Source organism: Notothenia rossii (genome assembly GCF_949606895.1).
Source record: "Notothenia rossii genome assembly, chromosome: 10".
Lineage (NCBI taxonomy): Eukaryota > Metazoa > Chordata > Actinopteri > Perciformes > Nototheniidae > Notothenia > Notothenia rossii.
Genome location: NC_136908.1, coordinates 17664343 through 17692142, shown reverse-complemented (window position 1 = coordinate 17692142; position 27800 = coordinate 17664343). Strand labels below are relative to the sequence as shown.

Genomic DNA, 27800 nt, shown 5'->3' with positions numbered 1-27800 from the left:
GTTAATATCTTCTTCTGTGTTTGCCAGTCCATGAGAGAGTCTTTACACATGACCGACACCAGCATCACCTGTGTCCTTCAGCATGGATTAGTGTGCAATAAACAACAACAACTCTAATGCCCGTGAGATGATTGTCTAACTGTTTGTCATAATCATGTTTCTCACCAAAATGTGCACAAAGATAAACTCTATGCGGCACCAGTGTGATGACAAAAAGCCTTATGTGGTTCTGAATAGGTTATTTTCTACAGTAGGAGTACCATGATGAATTATTATTGAAAAGCTCAACTGTATGTGTGACATGTATGATAACTTGTATCAGTATGTCACCCTGTAAGCCTAAACACGAGACATGAGATGTTTTTTTTTTTATGAAGGAGCAACCAATCTGTGAACAATACTCTTTCAAATAAGTTAGTCGCGCATTCATAATTCTACCTGAGCTCTAAACTTGCATTCTCTCCAATAACCAGCAGGCAGTGATCCACAGTTGCAAAAATAAATCAGATTGTATAAAAGTCGATTAAAAAAGAAGTCGACAATCAAAATGCCAAACTCTATACAGCATACCAATTATAGAGGTGAATATGTGCAATACTTATAAGCAGTCTTTAGTCCAAAAGGTAACAAAATCCACCAACCAGCACCTCAAAAGCTGCATAATTAGTAAAGGTTAGAAAAGGTTACTCTAAATGGAAATGAAATGTCAGTATCTAAATATTGTAGGTACTGACAATGGATTCAAAGAATGGATAGCATAAATGAACAATGTTCACATGATGGAAGTAACATTCATCTGACCATATCGCCCTCTACTTTGTGTAGCTATAATAATCATGTACTTTAAGCCATAGTACGACCGTTTGAAAGTGTACATTAAGCCTGTTCTGATTGAAAAGGCCAACTTGAGCCCTAATCACAATGTTGTAAGGTCCAATCAAAAGCCATCATTCTGGCTGAGTCAGCTGCTGTATCCCTCTCTGTTGCTGACTCACTGCCAATCAGTGAAATCCAGGCTATTCCTAAAACCCTGTATCAACTGCTATCAGGGTTGCAGCCCTGGCAAAAGAATATCCAGCAATCAATAGTTCCCGGGGTGAGGGTCAGAATGTGCTCTAATAGGCAGCATCAGGCAGCCGGTTGGGGGGGCGGTGAAGCCTGAGAAAGCCGTACTGTCTGACTGGATGAGTTCAGGTGTCCAGAAACAGTCGATCGGGCTCAAGGACTTCCTGTGTCTGTGCTCAGGGTGACTCATCCCCAGCAGCGTACTGTACATGGTGCAATGGTGCTAAGAGAGGACTGGATTATTGACTGCCATGGAGCGGGATCATAGTCTGTGTGGGTCTCGATATGCCTGTTTCATAAAATCTATGACATGAATCCTGATAAGTGACATGCAGCCTTATATTCCCTTCAGGACAGGAGGCTGTGATGGACTGTAAAGTGAGATCTTCCAGAAGAAAAGAAATATTTGAGAACTGTTTGACCTTTTGTTCCTTCAGCTACTAATGCTGCAAACGTGAGCTATATTTAATGGCAGCATGTTTTGGTTGAATCCATTTTTGGAGCAAAAGTTTGAGTACATATTACAGTAAATGTGAATTACATTTATTTTTGTTCAGTGCTGGTAAGAGTTACTTTTGAACTTGTTTCCTGGTTTAAACTCATCATTGTGACATGATCAATATTGCATTATTTTTGCAGCATGTTCAACTGGATTGCTGTTATATTACTGTATTAAAAAAAACGTTTTTACAGCGAGGTCATGTTGTAATGTATCTCACCTTCTCCCACCATGGACACTCCTATAGACATTCCCATGAACTTGCTCTTGGTCCACACGTGGGCGTTGACGCACATGCTCTTCTCCCGGCACTCGCAGTAGAACCCAGACACAGGTGGATGATGGGACACCTGCTCGGCCACAACCGGACAGTGTAGCAGTCTGCTGGTGAGTCAGCGCCCTGCTGCGTGTTGTTGGGGCCCCTGCTTGGCTCCCAGGAGGACCCCTGGTTGGATCTGACCAAAGGTTTGACTTTGTCCCGAGGCACTTCCCAGGAGCAGTGGAAGGTCTCCCCCAGCACGGGGTTGTAGGGCTTCTTGGCCACGGCACCTTTCCGGCCCTCGTGGAAGGCGGTCAGGTAATACTCCACAAACCGGACTATCCGGTCCTCGGCTGTGGCCCCCGCTGTGATGGACAGGAACATGTCAGGGTGGGCCATGAAGTTGGCGTACATCTCCAGGAGTGATCGCTTTTCCAAAATGAAGGTAGGCAACACCACCTGTGAAACCCCAGAGATTTGAAAGGAAACCATTTTTTAGGGGAATGGCTCAACAAAATCTCATTTATGACCAGAAAACCTTATTTTCATGAGCCTGCACAGTTTATTTTTGTAGTTTCCTTACCCGTGTAAGGTCCATGCCCAGTTTGAGCTGGGAGAGCAGGTGGAGGATGATGCTCCGCTGGTCGTCCAGGACTCCCAGGTCCTCCTCTTCATTATCCTCCGTATCTGTCACCTCTTCAGAGGGGCTGATGTCTTCCAGCCCTTGGTGGTGCTATGGAAACATGGAAAAATAGAAACGTTAATGATTTCACTTTTCAAAACTAGATTGAATTGAGTGTCTGGTAGAGTTTATTTTTTACTTTTAGAATTTGCTATTATCACAATACGAACTTAATATTTGAATTGTTCATTTCGAGCTACTTTTTCATTGCTCTACCTTGCTTACAGACAAGCATTCAGACTTGATACATCATGAGATGATTAAAGGAAGACATTGGCATTATTGTATAATTGTTTTGTTGAAAATAAAATAAAAATCCCATTAAAAGACTAAAACCAACAATGAACTAAGCTAGTTCGGGCTTCATATTTCTTAAAGTTGAAACAGCTAAGATGTACAGTATATAGTTTTGTTGGGAAAAATAAAATAAATTTAATTAAAAAATGGGTTTCTCACCCATTTCATCAACACTTCTCTAACTTCTGGTCACTTTCCAAACAGTCTCAAGGAGGCAAGAGTAAACCCTCTCCTAAAGAAACCCACTCTCAATCCGTCTGATGTTATAAACTACAGGCCTGTCTCTCTCCTCCCGTTCCTGTCTAAAACACTTGAACGTGCTGTCTTTAAACACCTCTCCTGTTATCTCCATCAGAACAACCTGCTGGATCCGCACCAGTCTGGTTTCAAGGCAGGTCACTAAACAGAAACTGCCCTCCTTGCTGTCACTGAGGAACTGCACACTGCTAAAGCAGCCTCCCTCTCCTCTGTCATCATCCTTCTGGACCTGTCTGCTGCATTCGAAACGGTGAATCATCAGATCCTCCTTCGCACTCTCCAAGAACTTGGAGTTTCAGGCTCTGCACTTTCCCTCCTCACCTCATACCTCAAAGACCGCACCTACAGGGTTACTTGGAGAGGGTCCGAGTCCGACCCTTGTCAATTAACTATAGCGGTCCCTCAGGGCTCTGTTCTTGGTCCCCTCCTCTTCTCCCTGTACACAAACTCGCTCGGGTCTGTCATTAGCTCGCATGGTTTTTCATACCACTGCTACGCTGACGACACCCAACTAATTCTGTCCTTTCCCCGCTCAGAGACCCAGGTCGTCGCACGCATCTCTGCTTGTCTAGCTGACATCTCTAAGTGGATGTCTGCTCATCACCTCAAGCTCAACCTTGAAAAGACTTAACTGCTTTTCCTTCCGGGAAAAGATTGTCCCACTCTTGACCTAACAATCAACATTGGCACCTCTATTGTTTCCCCGACTCAGACTGCAAGGAATCTGGGTGTGGTCCTAGATAACAAACTGTCCTTCACTGCAAACATTGCTGCTACAACCCGCTGCTGTAGATACACCCTTTACAACATCAGGAGGATAAGTCCCCAGCTGACTCAGAAAACAGCGCAGGTCCACGCCTAGACTACTGCAACTCCCTCCTGGCTGGTCTACCTGCATGTGCCATCCGACCTCTGCAGCTCATCCAGAATGCAGCGGCTGGTCTGGTCTTCAACCTTCCTAAATTTTCCCACACCACGCCGCTCTTCCGCTCCCTTCACTGGCTTCCGGTAACTACTAGAATCCACTTCAAGACACTGGTACTTGCGTACCATGCTGCGAATGGATCTGGCCCTTCCTACATCCAGGACATGGTTAAACCGTACACCCCAGCACGTGCACTCCGCTCTGCATCAGCCAAACAGCTCGCTGCACCCGCACCGTGAGGGGGACCCAAGTTCCCATCAGCAAAAACACGTGGGTTTGCTATCCTGGCTCCAAAATGGTGGAATGAGCTCCACATTGAAATCAGGACAGCAGATAGCTTACACATCTTCCGGAGCAGACTGAAAACTCATCTCTTTCGACTCCACTTCGAGCGATAGAATTACTAACAAATAACTGCTAACAGAGCACTTATATACTAATAGAGGACTGGCTTATCTATAGCCAGTTGAGTAGCACTTGAAATGTTTGGCTCTATGAAATCTGATGTACTTATATGATTCTGTTTTCTTCAAAGTTGTATCTTCCTGGTCGAATGCACTTATTGTAAGTCGCTTTGGATAAAAGCGTCAGCTAAATGCAATGTAATGCAATGAGATTTGTAATTTCAAATATTTTTCTGAAATTATATTTGTTCCGGTTGCAGAACTCTTAAGAAAATATTAAAATGGAACAATGTGAGAAGTCATTGTCCCTCTTCTATACCCACAAAGCAAGACATATATTACTTGTAAATAGAAGAAAGATCAAATGTTTGGAACCATTGATAGATCAATATTCTATATTAAATTTCATTGTCACTTTAAATGGCTAAGAGCGGAAGAATTCCGGCCTTTTCTAACACCGACATCCAGCTGTCAATAACAATGAGAAGGTCACTTCACTCATTAAGAGGCCAGCATTGGACATCTTACAGAAGCAACCTTTAAATACCAAAGCACACAACCTCATTTCATCTTTACTGCAGCCCATTCATACTCCATTCAGCCATGTCAACCCGCCTTTCAATTTTAATAGGGCTAAAAAAAACTTTTCCCGTGGAAGCATTCATCTTTAACCCTGTAAGTCTTGTGTGGTCAGCCTTTTTACACATTAATGTAACTACCTCAATATCAATTATTCATCCATCCATCCATCTTCTCCCGCTTATCCGTGGTCGGGTCGCGGAGGTAGCAGTTCCAGCAGAGAGCCCCAAACTTTCTTTTCCCTGGCCACATCAACCAGCTCTGACTGGGGGATCCCAAGGCGCTCCCAGGCCAGCGAAGAGATATAATCCCTCCACCTGGTACTAGGTCTACCCCTTGGTCTCTTCCCAGCTGGCCGTGCCTGGAACACCTCCCTAGGGAGGCGCCCAGGTCAATTATTCATGTAAACATTAATATTTTTTATTATGCAACAGGACAGGTAAGAGTGGTTTATCTTACCTCCATGCTAAGTTGTTATTGTAACTCAAATATAACTTATCGAATCGGAAATTGAAACAAAATTGGGGGATCAGTTTCAGTGTTTCACATCAATATTAGCTTTCATGTGTGACACTTGGCGTTGGTCAAAGAGCAGAGAAGTTATTTATTCCGTTTGTGTTACAGCATTCAACCGGAAACGGATCCAGTGGAGGATAAAGAAGCACTGATGCCTTTGATATCTCTGGGCAGGAAGGAAGACACAAAAGAGGGTGATGTATAATGCAGAACGTGCTCTAAAGCCTGTGGGCAACAACAACTCTTTTGTACAATCCCCCAACTGCTCTACATCTTCTGTTTCTATATGTGGCAATAAGTTGTAATGCATATTTCTGCACCTCAAGGATGTCTAATTTTAGTGTAGCTGCTGCTGTAACTGAATCCGGGATCTGAATCCAAACTGAAGCTCCCAGCAGCATCAATGCATGAAGAAAAATAGATTTCCAGGACCAGAGTGCGTGCCTGCTACCTGAATATTTTATTTCATGCATGCCAAAAGCTCCACACATCCACTCACATTAAAAGACATACATTTTGAACACACATACTCACACACACACACTAAGAGGGAGCATGCTTGAACAGACAAGTACAGGACTCCCAGGAGCTGCTTGGTTCTCAGAGCAGTGATATATATAGAAGTGTAAGGAGGGAGAAGAGGGGAAGTAGGTAGGGGGAGGTGTGTTATGATTGCAGTGGTTCTAACTAATTAAAGAGGCTCTTGACAGCAAAAGGAAATTGCTGCTGAAGAGGGCAGAGCAGCGGAAACCCTCGAGTGGATTTATCGCTGGACTTAGTGGTTGTCATTAGCTAAGACGTTTTAATGCAGTTTAACAAGTCCAGAAGTGGGTAATAATACACCCCGTGTAATAAATGAGTACAAAGAGTGTTTGGATTCATAGCTCTACATTACGAGGAGGAGACCACCATAATAACTCAATGGATGTTTGTGCCAAATCTGAAAGTAATTTCAACGAGGCATTCCTGAGATTTCACATCACGATAATGGGATGGATGGACAGCCCCAAAATATTATACGTCCAGTCACAGCTTTTTCCTGCTTGGAGATACAAAAAGGTTTCAGAATTACTTTTGCTACTAATGTTGGATATTAAAACATGACTGAATTAATTATTATATCACGTCTTTTAACTGTTACTACTCTCTGTTCTGACTGCAGTCATAGCACAATAATAATCTTTGAAAGACTAGTAGTATACAGTACAATAGTAAGATAGTATGAATGAATATGATCATGTGATATAAGTATTAATAGACTATAATGTCTGACATAATAATCTGATCTGGCCTTTCCCCCCCCCCCCCCAACCACTGCTTGTTCTAGGTTGAGCTAATCTAGATAGGGTCGAGAATTGAAGAATTGTGCTCCACAATTGGCGACTTGCAGAAGGATGATAATTGTAAGTGTACTCAGCATTGTTAAATGTATTTATTTTTTGTTGATTTGAAGCTTTTAAGCTTGTTAGCTTAGTGGCAGTGGGCGGCTCGAGGTACGTTACAGGAACAGAGGTACAGAATCCTTAGACATTGGGAATGTGGACATTTGTAATGGGGCAATTTATATATTTGGTTAATAGGTTGCAACTACATTATTATAGCATTATTATACGTCAATAAGTCACTTTAAACTTTTTAAATATTAGTTGTAGGATATTTACAGGAGTAGTGGACAAATATTTTTACACTTGTCTCTAAACAATAACCCTTTTTTTGTACTTTTGAACATGCTGTGCGTGTTAACTTTAACCACCAGAACTTCCCCTGAAGGCCAGTTTGTTCTATATTTTATGAAGTCAACAAAAGCTTTTCATCGTTGGAGGAAAAGGGTGCTTCCTTCCCTAATAAGATCATCTTTACTGCACCAAGTGAACTCTGTTTAAGCCCTCATGCTGCCACTACACTAATGATCCAATATCCAAAACAGAAGCAAGAACAACAGTACACCATGCACAAACACACAGAGCTGCTGTAAACACTCACGCTGCATTGCTGTGTAGCTACAGGCTTGACCTGCATTGAACTGGATCTCATCTCCAAAAGGGCAGAAAGTAAGCCTCAGGAAAACAAAAACAATCCAGCCAAAGGATAGAAGTTATAGCTTGTGTCCCCACAAACAGGAAAAGAACACACAAGGTTCAGTGTGCAATCCAATTAAAGAGGTACTCTCCATGGAAAACCTGTCAAAAACTGCATCTTTTGACGAGTTTGAGGCTCTGATGGCCACTGCAGACAAACGCTCTTCTCCCTCAGCTGACTTTGCTGACTGAGTGAGCAGCTTTCCTAGAGGAGTCCTGGGTCTTGTTAAAGAGACGTACAATGTGGCTGAGTTGAGGTGGTGAGCTCCTGTTCATGACTTAAAGAGAGAGTCTCTGCCCACCACCCACTCTGAAGAACAAGGGGGAGGGGGAAGAAAAAGCTCAGGGAAAGTCCCAGTGACGTTTCCCCTCTGCGTCCTCCCATCATCCCTCTGCCTTGTTTCCCTGCATCTCTTTCAGATCCTCTGGTCTCCTCCCTCTCTCACGTGGTTCCCCTGCCTTAACCCCTCCTTGCACCTTTCCTGATTGTATCTAGGACAAGTGGTGGGAGTACTTATATTAGCATGGAGTAGTTATATCAGCATGGAGTATATATCAGCATGGAGTAGTTATATCAGCATGGAGTAGTTATATCAGCATGGAGTATATATCAGCATGGGGTAGTTATATCAGCATGGAGTAGTTATATCAGCATGGAGTAGTTATATCAGCATGGAGTATATATCAGCATGGAGTAATTATATCAGCATGGAGTAGTTATATCAGCATGGAGTAGTTATATCAGCATGGAATATATATCAGCATGGAGTAGTTATATCAGCATGGAGTAGTTATATCAGCATGGAGTATATATCAGCATGGAGTAGTTATATCAGCATGGAGTATATATCAGCATGGAGTATATATCAGCATGGAGTAGTTATATCAGCATGGAGTATATATCAGCATGGAGTATATATCAGCATGGAGTATATATCAGCATGGAGTAGTTATATCAGCATGGAGTATATATCAGCATGGAGTATATATCAGCATGGAGTATATATCAGCATGGAGTAGTTATATCAGCATGGAGTAGTTATATCAGCATGGAGTATATATCAGCATGGAGTAGTTATATCAGCATGGAGTAGTTATATCAGCATGGAGTAGTTATATCAGCATGGAGTAGTTATATCAGCATGGAGTAGTTATATCAGCATGGAGTAGTTATATCAGCATGCTTAATTAGTGGGAACCTATAGTATTTTTTCTGCAAACTCTTTAACACATGTTTACTGCATGTCCTCTCCTTTCTATTTCACACTTCTTCATCTTTCTGTTACTATCTTCTTCTCTACATCTGTTCCGGCTCGACAGTCTTCCTTTTTAAAAGACTCATTTTTTATTCATTCTTCCTCACTTCCTTCACCCTCGCACGGCCATTGTTTCTTCCATTCACCCTGCCTTCCCTTATCTCCTCATTCATGCCATCCGCTATTCTGTTTCATCGTCATCTTCCTCCTAAACTGTCCCCCCCCCCCCCCCGCCCTTCCTGTTATTTTCTCTCATTCTGAGTACTTTTTCTTTTTTGTCCACCTCTCTGCATCTCTCTCTCTCTCTCATCAGGGGAGAGTGTGGGCGTCTACAGAAGGCTTAGATAGGGCATGTCTGCTTATGCTTTCACTTCAAAGACTCCTTTACTTCCTCGGTTTAAACAAGCCTTAACTTTTAGCTTCAACAGCCATCCTCTTCATCCTCTAGCATCATCTTTTCCATCTGCCCTCTATTTTTTTGTAGTGTTGTTGTATGAGACTCAACATGCTGACCCTTTTGCTATAAGCAACCCCCTCTGTCTGAGTGTTAATCTTTCTAGTTTTACCTTTGAAGCTTGTATTTCAGAGCAAATTGGATTCCTCCTCTTTATACTCCTTCGGGGAGGCATATTGTTAACATTAATGGTCAGTCAACACCAGTTCAGAGAGAACAGCTTTGTTGTGCAAAATACAAGAAAAGGAGATTTTAATTGGTTGGGTTTCGTGCTGTTTTCCCACCCGCTTAGATGTTAAACTTGACACCAAACCCTGAAGTCTTACAGGGCCAGTTTACCCCGTCAGAAACGCTCGCAGAATAGTTAAAAGAATTAGAAAAGCAATCCTTTCACACCTCAACAGTATTGTAAAAAGCGAATTATAAAGACTTTTTGCGAAGCAGTAAATCTTTGGCATTTGTGATAATAAATAACCGGTTATGTAATTATCAAATAGGTGTTAACCACAACACGTCAGTTAACCCTCAGTGAGCTGTGTCTCAAGTTTAACAGTAACATCAATCCAAAATCACTCACAAACACCTCCTGCTGATGTTTAGACACTGTCAAAAAATCACTAAACAACTTCTAAACTACAAGCTGTCCATGGGCTGAGCTATATATGATTATAATGCCACTGCGCCAAATATAGCTCAAGTAGCTTTGAAGCTCTTGGCAGGCACTTTCACTCAAGCTCTGTAGAACAGCATACACATTATACTCTTCCAACAAATCACAAGGGTGTCATACTGGTGTGGTGGGGGGAGGGGGATTTTGCAGCCATGTAATAACCCCTGTGGCAATTTTTTATTTTGATCAGCAGCTTTAAATGCATTTCAATGTTCACAGATGTCCAGACAGACTGCACTGCATTTGCTATTTAGTCTCAAATTAAGTCATACAATATGTTGCACAGGGGGAAGACACTATGTTAATACTTGCAGTTAGTTCAAAGATATTTTAGGCTAGGGAGTTATATTGTGAAACAGCAGAGCAGAGCTCACACAGGGAAGTCTGTTCTCGAGAACCAAAACACAAGAGAAAGTGGTGGGAAGTTACCCAAGCGCAACACGAGATACATGACTGCCACAAATAAAGCCCTGGCTCAGAAATGCACCACTCGAGTGGTTAAAAATGAGAGAGCGAAACTACACTGTTCTAGAATCGGACCCCGCAAATCTCTCGCACTTCTACAAAAAACACGAGGCTGTTTGAGCCCCTCATGTATAAATTATAACGAGTAGTTTCATCAGCACAGTATAATGAGGGGATATATGCAGACACAGTGGTACAGAGACATGCTTACACAACGATAAAACAAACGGTACACCATGACACTTGGTGGTGAGTCATCCTGAAGCTGAAGTCATTTAAAAATGATAAAAACTCATCACACCACGTCTAGATTTTAAAAACACAGAACACAAAACAATAGGACTGTTCCATTTTCTTTCACAAAAGTCAGATTAAATAATAGCAAAAGGAATATTTGGGTTTACTTTGGGCTATCCTAAAGTTCTGTGGGCCAAACCAATAATCGATTAATTAAATCAATAACTGTCAGATCCATTATTGAATTAAGCTACAGCCCTTATATGAACATGACAAAATGTTCTTGTCGGTGTTTGGAAAACAGTATGAGGGAAGTTTTAATTAGAAGACTGTAATTCCTTCTGCGAGACAAAAGAAAGTATTTTCCGACAGGCATAGGACATTTCCTAATCCCTAATCTAAATCTAGAGTTAAGTAAAGTAAAAAGAGTGGATTACAGAGTGAGTCATGGGTTGATATTTTCCACACGAAGCTAAAATGTGAACACGCTACTCTTTGATGTTTTCACGACAGGACCTTTAAGCCTGTTAATAAAACCAAAAGGAGCTGCCTGTAGTGAGCACGTTTAGAAGCAAAACAAATCCTATTATTTCAGATTAAATAATGGAAATGAACCATTAAAATAGACCTAGAAATATAGAGATTGTTAGACAGTGATGTCATTAGTATTAAAGTCTTACAATTATTTTTGTTCTAATAAATCTCCCCTCTGGCAGTGAAACAGCCTAATATGAATCGTTCAGAATAAGAGATGGACGTTAGAGGACGTGGCTGCCCTCTGCTGGAATTAAGAATACACAATAAAATGCCAAAAAAAAGGAAGAAGCAAATAAGACTTGAAAATATTCTTACGACTTTCTAGAGGATTTCCACATGAAATCTTTCTCAGAAGAAAAGGGAACATGTTTTCTTTTTCAAAATCCATCTTTAACAGAAAAACCATGATATCAGAAAAAAAGGTGCTTTACCTACAGATTTCCCTTCCCACACTGCCTTTCTATGTAAATGAAGAACTGACTGCAGGTCTGCCATGGACTTCCTGTTCTCCAGCAGCAGCTTATATCCATAGTAATGCGGTGGACAGGCCTTATATGTGTCAAGGGAGTGCACTGGTGCAAATGCATCGACCATCCGGATTTCTGCAAACGCTAGCAATTTCCCCCCATTTCCCCAGGGTCACGCACAGACCCCATGCTCACCCTTGCTGTCTTCATACTAGGTCTGAATATCAAATACTACTGTAGTGCTACATAATTCAAATAGCCAACCTTTATTATTCTGAGGTAATGTAGTTTCTGCCTTGCACTCGAGAATGAAATTACAGGGAGAATGGAAACTGGAAAACTTACAAGATTAGATCAAGAACCGGCCTTTAGCAGCATTGGAAAAGGAAATGATTTCGTTCATGACTTAGGGTGGGGTGACATCTGAGCAAGAAATACTGAAATCAGAGATAAATAAGACCATTAAACCAATTTGTTGTTGCATACTAAAAACATCAGTTTTAAAACCGTCTTGATCAGAAACCCCCTGTGCACTTGTACCCTTCCACAAGATGGCAATAGAAATCTCACCAGATCTAACTTTTCCCTACCGAACAATACACATGCTTGAATGTCATCCAAAGAACACGCCCTATCTCTGTCCTTCAAAATCAAAACGCAACCTTTAGTATGTGGAAATAAAATCCCACGTCACTGACTGGACATGCAGTGACGAAGCTGAATCTCATTAAAAGAAGAATAGACGTGTCAAGCTGGACTAAGGCGGCTTAGAAATCTGAACCGCACCTCGTCCGTCTCTCTGCCCTTCTGCTTCAAAAGCCGGCCAGAGCATCTTTGAAGGCTCGAATGAAATCTGGTTTGAGCTGCAGGCGGGAGGAAAGTGCAAAATGCTACAGAGCAGAGACGGAGTAAAATCTGAGAGTGAATGAAAGCCATAAAGTTGTGCTATAAAAAAATAACAAAAAGAGCCGGAAGACCAAAACTTCAAACTGAAGGAGTCAGGTCTTTCCGAGAGCTTACATTACAATCTTTTTTCACCGTCAACATAAACAGTGCAACTTAAATGTTATTTGGTGACATTTGTGGGTATAACAGTTTCATCCTTACCTCTTATTGTTGTAGCTACAAGTCTAATATTTCTTGAGGTAAATGTTTCCCTCCTAATATTCCTGCTGGTCCTTTATGGGTCTCCATAGTATATGATACAATTATGTAAGTCCACTCCCAGATGATCATTTTTATAGTTTGCTCAATGCCTTTATCGTAATTTATGACAGACATTACTCATTACTGGATCACAGCATCCTAATGGCAGACTTAGATGGGCAGGAGTGTACTGACAGTGGCAGGTCATTGCAGACGGTTGGCTCAGGCCCTCTGGATCATAACTGCCATCCCAATGATGGTCTGAAATGTCTCTAAAACATTATGAGCTGCCCTTCCTCTCTGCTCTTAATTGTGCTCCATGAAGTATGTTGAACAGCTCGGCAATTAGCTGGAAATGGATTGAAACTGCCACGCTGTAATGCTCATTTTACACTCAAATGTCAAAAGAAAATGATCATTAACATGACAAATGACAACTCTACACCTCTAGATTAGACTACTGCCAGCACAGTGAAGTCCCTTGTGGCGGTGAGTCAGGGTGCTGCTTCACTGCTCACATGAGGGGTGAAATGCCCCCACCCCCCGTATCTTGTTTTGAGGTTAGATTTAAATGTGTGTCAGCCCTTTATAAGATGTGTAAACCTATGTTAGGTGATCCATTATTTGTCAAACGTTTGAAAAAATAGCTTTTATGATGGTATTATATTTGAGTGAATATCACTTGTTACTTTTACCATAGCTATGGTCTAACCATTTTTTATGGTATTACCAGCTTTCAATTTATGGTTTTTTAATCTCCTTTTAAGTCTGTATTAATGTCCCATTTTTATGCTGGTTGCCCTTATTACTGTTTGAAGCCCTTTGTGACGTGCTGCTCTTTAAAAGGTGCTGTTGTACATATACAGTTACTTGCTTAATGAGGAAATCCGTAAGGGCAACATAGAAATCATAAATAATGGTGCATACTGTCCTTTGATGTTAACAATTAGCTTTTTTCACAAAATGATAAGAAGTCTGCCTTCCAATAAGAGGCAAAAAGCAAAGCCCTCTAAGCCTCACACCTTTTACCCAACAGGCACACATTCACTTCAGTGTCACTGATACAGGGGGTCCGGACAGTCAGACCTCCCCTCGCTGCACCAGGCAGGCCAAAACATGAAGCGCCCCCCCCCCCGGGATCGGCTCAGTTCCAGCTCTTTACTTTCTGACCCACTTTTTTGACAGCAGCTCTGTTCAAACTTTCAGAAGCAATGAGTGCTTCCCTTGCTGGGCAACAAGGTCGAACATGAGAGAATGAACAGAAAGTGGGTCAGAAAACCAGAAAATCACTGCCTCAACACGACTGCTAGCACTGATTCGTTTCTGAGTCAACCCTAGTGAATGTGAAGTTTATTTAATTCAGGTTTTTCTACCGTCTCCCATTTTGCAAGTAGCATTTTACATTGAGTTAACTTCACTACAGCAAGAGAATAAACTCACATAGCCTTGAAAAGATCAGATATATCCATCATAGTACTTTTTAATTTAGCTTCTTTGTTTCAAGATTGGTTTTCATCAAATGTTAAAGCATTTAAGGAAGCACAGTTATAAAAATGTCTTTCCGATTTGAGCACTTACATCATACTCCAGGCTTGTGCTTAAGGCTTTTATAACTTCATGGCTAAGGTAAAGCTGAAGTAAAGTCTTTTGTATATGTGTTTGCATCTAGGAGCAGAATACAATGACCCCTGATTTCTATTGTTGTTGTGGTTTTTTTCTGCAACCCTTCTGCATGTCAGCGCCCTGGAGAACAGGGTGTACTAAAAAAAATGATATGTTATACAGTATATTCTCCTTCACAGCTTCACCTTTTGTTTAAATGTGTTCATTAGTTTAAAAAACCATGATGGCGTCGGCTGAAATGTCAAAAATAACAGACCAAAATGTGATGTATTGGGGACTACGTCCACTTCTTACTGTATTAACTGTGTTAATGGCTCAGTCCCACAGTGGTCTGGTTCCACATCTGAGACACTATCAACTCAGGTATCCAACAAACCAAGACAAATAGGAAAAACAACACAGAGGATTTAGGTGATATTTGTCAACATGACGTATTTTTCCTCACCTCAGCACCATGGGACAGGCTCCTTTTCCTGAAGGCCGGAGAGGGCTCGGCTGATCGTAGAGGCATCAGACCGCCGTTCTTCAACTGCTCCCCTGAGGGTGACTTTGGTACAGTCCACACAGGAGCAACATCTGAAAAAACCACAAGGTCAATTAACAACAGAGTTTACAACAGTGAGAAGGAGAAGCATTGGGGTTTACAAGGATCTGATTTTTACTGGTGGTTTGTGTGAATACATGTTTGATTCTGGGTCAGGTGACATTTATATTAATGAAAGGTACTAGGGAGACCACTGAATCACACTCTAACAGACTGAGAGGTTCTCACAAATTATACTGTGTTATTGACAGATGCTACACCTTAAGATACTGTGTGTCTCTGTTAAAATGTAATATTTGTTCACTGTTGTTTCCTGGCCGGTTATATTGCCTGAACTAAAGTCATATACAGAAATGATGATTCATTTTGACTCCGATCCACAAACAATAACATTAGAAATCTACATCCTCTACAGTCCACATCATGCTGTAACTGAGCTTTGAAACAACTCCATGCCAGTTAATTTACAGCCATTTAAAGATAAATACCTAATCTGAGAGTACAACACCTGTCTTCACATACAGAGGATGAACTTTCAGAGGGGATAATTCAACTTTTTGAGGCCACTGAGAAGCGAAACCCCTTTAAATGTATTTCAGTCAGTGTTTGTAGCTATGTGCTATTTCAGCATGCTAACCTTTTTGGAATGATAATGCTAACATGCTACTGTGATGTTTAACATATTAAATGTCATCCTTTGCTACACCAAACTCAAAGTCTATCTAAAGCTGATTGTCAATAGTTTTGCAAGCGAGTCTTGGAGAAATTCTAATTTTTACCTGGTTATGGCTCTTGAGGGAATGTGGATCCCCATAGTTATTTCAATTCATTTGGTCTTGATCATATTGTCTTCTTATTTTTACAAAATATTGCTATGCAAATGAATGTTCCTGAACTGAAATTGATTGTTTCCCCATGAGATTTCGCGTATAGAGTAATTGCCAAATTGTGATTTGCAGATGATATGAGGAAGAAAACGTCCATATTGAATGTCAAGCAGAAATACTCTGTCGCACTTCTAGCAACTGCAAATGTAGCTTCAATTAAATACAAAATAATATTTGTGGTAGTGATAAAAGTTAATGACACAAAGGAAGACAGAGAGCAGGGTTTAAGATACTGTCTTAGAAAGGCTCCTTAATCTGTTCAACAGCCTCAAAAACATCTCTATTACAGCTATTGCACTAAACGTATTTTCCATCTCCTGTATGAACAGACTCTAAAAAAAACTATAAAACTATAACCAAGCTACTAGTTTCCTCATGTAAAGGCTTCTTGTATTCATCACAGTATTAGATCGCATTTCAAAGCACTGGTAATGGAGCACAGGCCCTTCTCTCTAGCCCCGGTGCTCTATTGGGTTAAAAGTGTAATGCACCAAGAGGCCGTTCTTTGATACCCATTAGTGAGAAGCAAGCTGCGCTGACACAGGTTGACATGCTGGAGAGCCTGAGGCGAGCCTGTTTCCACAAAATGAGCAGAAATAGCCCTGAGGACGGGTCTCCGCCTCGGTCAACTGACAATTCATCTGACTGGAACCAAAAAGTATTAAAAGTGAACCTCCTCCAGCTGGCCTCCTGTCCAATGGAGACATGAGCAGGTGGTGCCCTGCCTGAAGGCAAGTGAAATGTGAGAATTGTAGACATAGAGAAATTGATACGCTACAAAACACAAGGTTATTCTCAAGACATTTGGGGGTCAGAGTTTATTTTATGAAAATGTTTTAGGGAAAACATTCTTAAAATAGATGTGTGTGTGTGCAGGTAGCTAGTTTACAAATACATCTACTGGTACTGGTGCTAGTGAGCAGGGGGTTGTCTGGGCCATTGGATAGGGGCATGCAGGTGAATCAAAAGGCCATCGCAAATCAAACAGTGGAAAGACAAACAATCATGCAGTTTCCAATGGCTTTACTTTCCATTTCTGGGCTTTGAGATTGATTCAGATATTGTGACGCTTTCCCATCGGATTCTCACCCATGTTCCTCTTGTGCGCTCTACTTTTAGTTTTAAAAGTATCTGCTCTTTCTTATTTTGTTATGCTCCAAGGGGTTTGCAAGGTAAATGCCCTTAAAGGGAAATGTACTGCGTGTGGGGTAAAAGAGACAAAGGGTTGGGCTTCAAGCAGCATATTGCAGTGAGAGAGGGAAGCTAGAGCGAGCAGCAAAGATCCTCTGTGATCAGCTGATAATACGCTGTCTGGATTGTGACTGGCAGGTTTTTGGTGGGAGTTTGCAAAGATCCTTCAAGTTCCTTGACTGTCTTTGTGATAACTAGAGCTGACTCAGAAAATCTGCTCCTGTTGTGTAATAAAAGGAGCCTGGATGGACAAACGTGCCAGCCAAACTCTGTCCAACCTCATGCTCGGCTCTCTACCAAAGAGTCAGTTGCCCATGCAGTGGCAAAGCTTTCCCGTGTGGGCGGAACAGATCCATTCAACCACCCAACCGACCAGACAGTCACTCCTTTATCAGCTGCATCAAATCTGGATGCTGCTCATGCCGGTGAGCCTCAATACCCATCACTTGACATAACCGAGGATCCGAACAAAAAATCTCCTCACTGAGGTGTGGGGGGGACATGCCGGAAGCGAGGAGCAGCTGGACCCCCACAAGAGTTATCAGCCAGGCAGCGTAAGGAAAGAGGTTTGTACTTGCGGCCCGGTGGTCCCATTCCACACCACCCCCTGTCAGATGAACAGGTACAGGGCAGCGTGACTGTTGGCGCAAAGAGAAGACCAACAAATTGTGAGGACGGGCAGATTGGCGAGGGATCCGGCACCCAACCAACCCAGACCCGAAAAGATACTCCCAAAGTCATACAGTAGATAGAGTTTGATCAGACTTTCTTGGCTTAAATACTCCACTAAAACAAATGCACCTGTAGGGCTTAAAACACAGCAGCTGTCATATGCTTGGATTTACAGCAGTAACAATGGATTCTAGTCAGGACCCGTGAGATTAAGGTTAAGGAAGCTAGCAAACATCCATTTCCCTAGTCTTGTCCTCCAGAATATCCAGGGGAAGTTCAAAGGGTTACCTAAGCCAGAAGGGACTTCATCCTTTCAGCATCTACTGATCTAAAAGGTTCTACTCCAAGTTGGAAGTAATTGGAACGCCTTTACAGAGAGGCATCCAGGAAGCATTCAAATTGGAAGCCTGAACCGCCTGATATGACAGCTGAGTTGATTTGGGATGTCAAAGCAGCTCAAAATCATCTCCAAAGGCATCTTCAGACCAAAAGGAGGGTAAATTATCATACTGCAGCATGAATTGAGACAAAAATGCATACACGCTTAATCCAGGAATTACGGAAAGAACAATAGTTCCTGGTGAGTGCACCACACACACAGTAAATGTATTCCTGGCTAGTTTACAGCTAACATCTGTCAGTTGGTACACAACCTGTTTAGTGTGAATAAGCTGAAGAAACTAAGTATTATCTTCTTCTTCAGAACACTTGAAACAATCGACCTCTCGAATTACAAGGAGGCAATAGTGTGTAGCAGTAGAACACAAAGGTCAAGAAAAGCTACATAATGGAGATGAGATGGTTTTGTCCACAGCAGAGAAATTGAATATGCTGCAGATGTTTGTGAAAGTTTTACGGGCAAAAGTGAACTTTTTTTTGTGAATTACTGGTGGCCATTGTAACTGCTGTGGATCCAAACTGACTACATCTGCCATCTTCCAAAAAAGGAGCAATAAACACTCTCAGAGCCTCCTTTCAGGCCTACAGGTAGTGAATGTTTGGGGCTCAACAGATTTTGAGTGGAGTATTACTTTGAATCATACCTAAAATGGTCTACCGGTGGGTCTACCTTCCACCTTTGGGAACTATTTCCTAATCCTTGGTATTAAGCCAATAGAACCACCCTTAGGCTGAAATTGTTTAAATTGAAACAACTTTATTGGATCCATAGTGATCTGGCACAGAGAGGGTTAAACATGGCAGAGGTCTGACATTTTAGGCACCAGTGTGGATTCCTTTGGCAAAGAAGTAATCCTTTGAGAAGATTTAAAAGTGCATAGTATTAGTCATTATTATTATTAAGTCATCATTCACACAAACTCTTTTTTCTTCTGACATGCATACAGTATGGGGAATCAACCTGGAAGGCCTTCAAGGATTATGTAAATAATATTGACAGTAAAACCAGAGCATACACACTTCACATTCATGCTTGTACTTGGCACTACCGTTTTAAGGAACTATTGGTATTTCAATGCAGTTGACAACATTGAAAACACACAATAATGAACTGAAAAAAGGCACAGAACAAGACCAACAACAGTAAACTATGACAAAAACATAAAAGGAATAAAATAAAACTATTTAAATATTGAATGCAGCATTCAACAGCATTTACTACAGACATGGAAGTTCATGGTACACATCAGGCAAGAGCCACAGTCCAGCTGCCCTGGAAGGGCCTTGCCACTGGGGCTAGGCTCTGGAGGGGGGCACTGGAAAAGCAAGAGGGATGGGGGAGATGGAGGGGTCAGGGGCTCCAGTAGCAGCACTGGAACAGGGCCGGGGGCGGACTCACCGGAGGGGGCTCCGTGGCCGGCGTAGTCGCACTGGGACTGAGGCGGTGGCTGGCTGTGGCTCTGGGTCTTTTGGAGGATGTTCAGGCACTCTCCCAGGCAGCTGAGTGTGGCGGCTGACGTGGCTTTGAGCAGCAGCAGGTCCTGGTCCAGACAGGAGAGAGGCCCCCGGGGGGGGAGAGAGTCTATGGTCTGGACCAGGTTCTTCTGCTGGCCCTCTGCTTGGGACATCACCTGGGGGGGAAGCAGAGTTAACAATAAACTAAAGAAACCACACCTTTAACTTTGACTGTAGATTGTGAGGATTTACCCCTTCATGATATTGGCTATTTCAACTTATTAACTTGAAAATGCAATAAATTCAGTGAGTAATTACGTGTTTGCCTTTTTAAATGCTGGGGGATCTTTTATTTTTTTCTTTCCCTTCTTAACTATCCAATGAAAAGACCAAACCCCGCAATGACATAGTTTAAACCACTTTCATATACACCTTTCACCACCTCATTCATTGATACTGTTTTATTTGAGTGTAAGAAGTGACACAACTTCTAATAGTGTCACCTCTGTCACCTTGACAGCTGAAACTCTTTAAAACCAAAAAAGTTATTCCCTGTGCTCCACAGAACATTTCTTACTGAGAATTTGTATCTGTATGACTCACCTATTAGAGTCTAAATGTATCACAAAGATGAAGAAGACAAAGTTGGTTCTCGCTAGCGGGTAATAAGCTTCTCTCGGGGCTAATGATCGGGGGTGTTTATCAGCCTGGAAATGTTGTATTCATTAATATTGTATGGCTTCACAAACACTCTTCCTCGGCATACACTTCAATAGCACATCTGTCTTCCTGCATCAGTACACAGAGCTATTTCTGAGACACTGAGCTGTTGCAGTGAGGTTATATGTGCCATAGACATTCATGCAATGGAATTTAAAAACGAATAAAAAGCACAGAGCTTGTCCTAGAACTCTATTAGCTATTTACTTGGATCCAATGTTGAACTCCTCAGGCAGTCGGAGCTCAAATGGTTGTCTCCAATGGTTGTTATAATTAGATTCCCATTGTTCAGCATGCTGATAACATATAATTACAGTGCCCTTGAAATAATAAAGGCTTCATTTCACTAAGGCATCTCATGTGCCCCTCATAATGAGCATATTTTATGACACTGTATACAGTCATAAAGTGTTGGATATATAATCCTTTATTTCCCTTCTTTAATATGTATTGTTGAAATGTCATAGCAGCTAATCAATTTCATTCCTAGGTGAAACAATAAATCCAACCAATCTGTTGCAGCTTCTTTGGGAAGATTCCAGATATTTGATTTCCAAAGTGATAGGGCAAAAAGTGTCCATAAGACTAAGAGAGTTTGAAAGGATTAAGAAAGTGTCATCTCTCACAAATGATGTTAGTTTAGTTAAGTGTTTTTGTCTTTGTCTAGTGATTTTCCCCTTTAATTTTGAATACTAACCTTTCCTCTCGTTTCAGATACTCTGACCTCCCTTCCTTGTGTGTCTCCCACTCCTGTGATTGTCGACCACGCCCCTGATTGTTTCCACCTGTTCCCCATTACATGGTATATTTATTGTCCTCGTCTCCCTTTGTCCTGTCCCAGTTCGTATCGTTTCTTGTGACAGTCTACCTGCGTGTCATGCCAGAGAGAATCCCAAGCAGAGCTTTGAGCCACGTCTTGTCTAAGTATTGATATATTCATGCTCCTGGTGTTTTTCCTCATTGAAGTGATTTTGTTTTGTTAGTGTTTTTTCCTCATTAAGAGTGACTTTGTTTTGATACTGTTTTTCCTCGTTAAGAGTGATTTAGTTTTTGTTTACCACTGTCGTTGAGCTTTGGTTTGAATAAAACCTTTTTTGTTAAAAACCTGTGTGAGTCGTGCATTTGAGTTCAAACCCGTTTATTCAGTCGTAACAGAAAGAAACAATATACAGATTAGTCTGAAAATACTAAAGGAAAACTGATGGACAGCAGAGGGGTTGATTATCCTGCTTGGGTGACATTTGTAGGGAGTTGCCCTTCATGTTGATTCTACAGGACACAACATAGATACATTTCAGGTAGTGCTTTATCAATAAAGAGACACAGATTAATACTGAAGTTATAGGATTATTCTACCAAAGCTGCAAAACTGTAATTATCACTTCAGTACATATTGTGCAAAATGCAAAAGCAGGCAAAAAAGTAGAGATGCAGAGGAAGTATAACTGCATCAGTGGTGCACTAGTAATAACACACATCAGCTGCCTCAGGGTCTATATTTGTTATAGGGGTCTGTGAGGGTGGCAATGCAAGTTTTGAGCAAATGTGTTGCTATGCAACCTTAACTCAAAAAGAAAAGAAAACATACAGTGCTCAGCAATCACACAGTTCAATGGGTTTTATGATGTACAGTAAAATGCAGCCACCTTACTTAATATAACACAAACATGAAATGTTTGCTCATACATGGAATGAGGAAAATGATAAGACACATAGAAGATTTTGTAGAAGATAAGAAAAAGAGATAACTTAGTGATTTAAAGCAACAACATAAACAAGCTTATTGGGTCAAAAGTGCCAGAGCAAACTATATAATAAGGTATTGTCAGAATACATAAAGAAATAGTGACTCAAACACACACAGCCTTTTCAAGAGTTATTTTTGACAAACTGTCAGCAGGTGAACATCATGAGTACAACCCAGCCTCATCTGGGTGACAGGGTCAACATGAGGGCAAGAGAGTATACCTTCAAGTATAATTCAACTACACATGCATTAAATATGAATCAGTGTTTACCACACATTCATTTAAGTGTGTTGGCGTGCCAAAATATCGACACCGAGTCCCAGGTATTGATTTCTGTTCTTTTTACTATTGAAAATAGGTCAGATCTTATGTAATGTAGAGCTGCAAGCAACACATTGATTTGCACAAACCCCTCCTATCCCCTCTGTCTCTCTCTCACAAACACATTGACAACAGACAAGTCAGTAAATAGCTCCTCCTCTCCGTGCACTCTCAACATGTTCATACGCTGGAGGAAGAATTTTGGTTGGCAGGCCATTCCTGCATGTAATCAATCAGGAGCTCTCAAACGATAGCATCATGAACACCTCTGTCGAAATGTCTCCAAATTGGATTCATCCACGTCAACTATGACGAGTAGACTATCCATGTTCGGTACCCAAACCTGTCATTATTAGAGACACAACTCTTCAATTAGGTCACACAAGTCTAAGATAACGTAAGAATACAGCCGGGTTGTCAAGGTTAGCACACTGTAGCTGCTAGTCCATAACAAACACATGCACCACGCTATTCCTGATATTCCAACAAAAACTAGCTCATAAATGTAACTAATAAGTAATAAAAGACACTCATCCATAAGTTTATTTTAAAAAACTCAGCATACGTTTTTAAATAATGTTGCTCTCTAGATTTTAATAAATGCAAAGTTCATATTATTTATTATTGTTTGGTTTTGCAGGTTACATGTCAGTCCTGGCAGCAGAGATGTGCTACAAGGCTAAGTCAGTGGGTTTACAGTAATGGCAGCTCTCCTCCACACACACACACACACACACACACACACACACACACACACACACACACACACACACACACACACACACACACACACACACACACACACACACACACACACACACACACACACACACACACACACACACACACACACACACACACACACACACACACACACACACACACACACACACACACACACACACACACACACACACACACACACACACACACACACACACACACACACACACACACCTCTGGAGCCAACAGGACCAGTGATGCTTCCAGAAATAGCCTAACCCCAGTGCTCCAGCTCTGCTGCTGCACTGCCCAGTGGTGCTGCTGCACTGAGAGTTGAGGCGTTTGATGAGTTCCCATCAGCCGTGACAAGCTGGCCGAGGAGAGACGGTAATGTGGTCTGACTCCCACCGTCACACAGCCAGTGGAGAGACAGATACATGCATGGATGGTCAGATGGATGGGAGGTGACAGCAATATGTATTTTTTTTTTATGTTCCATCATTACATTTATCAGGACTTCAATTGGAAAAATGAAAATGTTCCTTGTTTTATAATGACTCGAGGTTACTCCTATACAGAAAATATCTGTGTAACTTGATTGCTGTTAACATTATTTTGATTTCAAACAATACACTATGCATGACTGTTTGGTACAGCATATATATTGTGATGTTACTGTTGCTTAAGATGTCAATACAAAACATGCAACTTGCAATGACAATGAAATAAGGAAATAGGTTGGCGCGAAACAACATAAATGCACCTAAAAACCAAATAACCATAGATCATAGCTTATCATCCCAGCTTTAGTGTCAATTCACTGCAATCACACTACGATTTTCATTTGTCAAGTCATAGACATGGGAAGATTTCTCCTCTCTACCATCCATTCCCACATTTCATACACACAGGAGTAATTAAACAGTGCGGGAATGAGTAAAAAAAAAACTGTATATGCATAGAGGGATAATCGACGCAGAGAAGAACAGGAAAATAAAATGGTCACCATGTTCATTTACCAGTATTGTAACATCTAGGGCTAGGCTGTGTTATAAACTTCTGCATGTTTTGGAGACTGGAGACAAACTATGATGAATCTGTAAAACAAACTCGCCCTGACAGCATCTCAATCCTTCCTGGATTGCATGTTATTGTCTTGACACGAAACAATACAAAGACACATCAAATTCAGTGTGTCCCAAAGCGTTCTATTAAGTCTGATAAAACTCTAACATAATCTCTTATGTGGCTGAAAGGGAGTTTTCCAAAGTTTACAATTATGTTGTTAGGGTTATTGGCTTGTGGCAATTTCGCAGAAAGCCTGTGACAAGAACTAGGGAAATGGAGATAGGAAGAAATTGACATTTTGCAGAGCCTTTGAGCCAGGTGAGCAGTAGAAACTTTAATCCTGTGAGACAACCATGAACTGGCACAACTCTAACTCTGTGCTGCTGCGCTGCATGTGTGAGCCTCCTGCCGGATGTGAGGACGGTTCAGTGCGTGCTGGCAGGTCAACATGGCTGAGCTGGGGAGGCAGATCATGTGGAGGTTCACTGAGCTGCAAAGACTTGTTCCCACCATGAGTGTTTGAAAGAGAGCTACTGCATGAGCATCTGTGGCTGGGGGAATCAAACGTGAAAGTATCAAGACTGGTATGAATATTATCAGCAATAGTGGCCAGAAAAGAAATGGGATGAACGCAACAACATCACCAATAAACCATAAATCCTCTGATAAATCAGCTCGGAGCAGCTTTCTGGTCTCTACTGTGTACCGTGGTGCATAAATCATGGAGCAAGCACACTCCTCGACTCCAGCCTCCCCCGGCCCTGCGCCAAACCTGTCAGACAAGTTTATGAGCCCGTTATGGATAAAAGGAAGGAGAACAACACATGACATGAGGAGGGAGGGAAGCGGAGAAGGAACTGTGGAGAGAGAAGCTAAATGACGGCAGATGTGAGTCAGGTCAAAGGAGGCAGCAACCCAGTTCTTGTGTAAAGTAAAAATGAATCACACGCCTGTAGAGGAACCACAAGCGCCAAAGGAGTGTTTGTTTTGCTTAATGATCACACCATCTGCTCAGTATTTACTCAAACTTTCCCGGGTTCACTTGAGACAGACTCTTCTACGGAGAGGTGAGAAATTACTCTCCACTCGTGAATGTGAATGTGAATCACTTAGGCAAGACATTCTCAGCGAGAGCGGGCAAACACACAGCGTGGTGCATCTGAATGGGGAATTTAACAACTTGAAGCCAGCCAGGTCTTCAATGAGCAAGAAAGGCATGAAAGAAAGATCTTTGCATGAAATATTGATGCGACTCCAACGGCGTCATCAGAATGACAAGCCGAGGAAGCAGATGATGCGGTGAGGTAAATGCCAAGTTTTTAAAACTGTTTATCTGATGGTGTGGTGGTCGTCTGCTCACTGTTTCAAGTTTGGAGGAGACACCAATCCTACTGTGAGGTCTCAATTAAAATTAATAGGCAAGCAGTATTTTTTAAATAGACAAAAATGTGTCATTTATCTAAATAAGATGCCAAACATTCACTGGTTGCAGATTTTCAAATGGGAGGATTTGCTGTTTTTCTTTATTTTATAGACATTTGAATATCTATTCATGCGTGTACCTTCTTTAGGTCAACACTTTTGGCTCACTCGTGATGGGCAGTTTTTGCTTTTTTTATAGACGGATAAATTAACAAGATATACAAACAGACAAAATATTAATTGATAATGTAAAAAGAAATTGGTTCGAGCATTTTGTAATTACGGCATAGCAAACAGACCTAATTACACATAGAACAAAAACAGCTACAAATCTGTATGTATTTTAGAGCAACATTTGTCCTCTTTTGGCTCTGTTTTTGGTCTCTATCAGCTCCTGAGGGGCTATTTAGCCACACACACACACACACACACACACACACACACACACACACACACACACACACACACACACACACACACACACACACACACACACACACACACACACACACACACACACACACACACACACACACACACACACACACACACACACACACACACACACACACACACACACACACACACACACACACACACACACACACCACCAATTAAGGTTAATTAAAGTCACCAACTGAGTCTTTCTGAAACGGTTCTACTCGATCAAAACAGAAACTGCTAGGAAGCCAAAACAATGAGCTGAATGAAGCTGACATGGAACTGCCTACTCCAAAAAGAAAAAAATGTTCACTGCTTCTGTCTTCCATGACTTAACGACACATCATTTTTTCGAAGTATTTGAAATGTAACTTGAAGATGTGTCACAACTTATGGGAGAAATAATTTAAAAATCTTAAATAATGATTTAAATAATCTTTAATAAAAGGCATAATGGATAATAAAGGAAACAATACAATGAATATTTTAGCAGTGAACCCCCTAACACCTTCAGCAGCTGAAGGACAAAGCAAGTATCTGGTTAGGAAGGATTTCTTTTCATGATGGCCTACATGAACTATTCTCTGTCAGCTTCTATTTTTGTTCTCCACACCAACACTTTACATGAACAGTTGTGTTTTACATTTAGAAAGTCTCTTGTCTCTGCTTGTCTATGTTTCTTCCTCCTTCCTTATTGCCAAGTCATCTTATTTCCATCATTCAGTGGCAAGATGAACGGCTGCCTGGCAACGATTCAAAGAGCACATTTCATCTCTAAACCAAAGGGGGAAAGTATGGAGATGTGGCAGATGAGGAAGGAGTGGTCCCTACAACTGGCAGGTCTGTTAACTGAGGCGAGGAGAATTAATGAGGATTTAAAGCTCCAACTAAATCAGAAAGTGATTGTAAATGTAAAGTAGAGGGATTTTTAATTAGCTCAGGAGGTGCTTGCAGGTCTGTGAATGTAAGCTCTTGTTGAAAAAGAAATCAAAATGTATAAATTCAGGGATTAGCTGGCTGGCACTTACAATTTATCTTTTTTGTACACATGGACACTTAAAAACCTCATTATGTTGATGACTGCACACACTGACCCTGATTCAACAACATACGCTCCACCAGCTCTTCCCTCTGTCAACAGCCATGTTAATCAGTATTGATATATACCATAAAAATGCCAACAGAGCTGAATTTACAGTGAAGACGGAGCACACTGCAGTCAGTGTCAAGGCTGCCAGGAAGCCAGAAATATCTGCTGAACTCACTGCACCAGTGTCCCACCTGAGACCTGATCTGTAGAGGCTCTGAAGGCCACGCAAAATACAAATGTTCAGAATAACTCAATGCCTCACTTGACTTTCTCACAGAACATCAGTTTTAGAATTTGTATGGGAAATTGCATCATCCATATTTAAAAGTCAGGGGCTTTTTTATTAAAATGACCGCAATTATGTTGATTTATTTTGGCATGATTAATAGAAAAGAACCTGAGTTGTGCTACAGGAGGGTAACCTTCTTTTTTTAACCCAACGAACAAATGATAAATGGAGTATTAGCTGATCAGAGGCAGAGCATGGCAGGTCCGGTCATTTTGCATTATCAGTATCTGTTTGTTGCAGAGCCATGGCCTTGTGTACAATTAGCCTTAGTTGTGTGTGCTGCTGTACAAGACATAATTGTGCAGTAGATCCCAAAGAAGAATTAGCTTGCTAGTGGTCATGTTGACTAGTAAAGTGCATTTTCACCTGTTTACTTCCTTTCCTTGAAATAACGTTTAAATCAACTGCCTATG

The 27800-nt window shown here is 41.4% G+C and overlaps 1 protein-coding gene across 1 annotated transcript in view; it reads right to left on the bottom strand.

Moving 5' to 3' along the window:
• Positions 1–1737: 1737 nt before the first annotated feature.
• Positions 1738–27800, bottom strand: part of osbpl10a (oxysterol binding protein-like 10a) — a 62643-nt gene continuing 36580 nt past the window's right edge. The window contains 5 exon segments of the mRNA XM_079654897.1: positions 1738–1928; positions 1931–2282; positions 2407–2556; positions 14863–14993; positions 19510–19741. Coding sequence (XP_079511023.1) covers positions 1753–1928; positions 1931–2282; positions 2407–2556; positions 14863–14993; positions 19510–19741 — 1041 coding nt within the window. The 3' untranslated portion in view covers positions 1738–1752.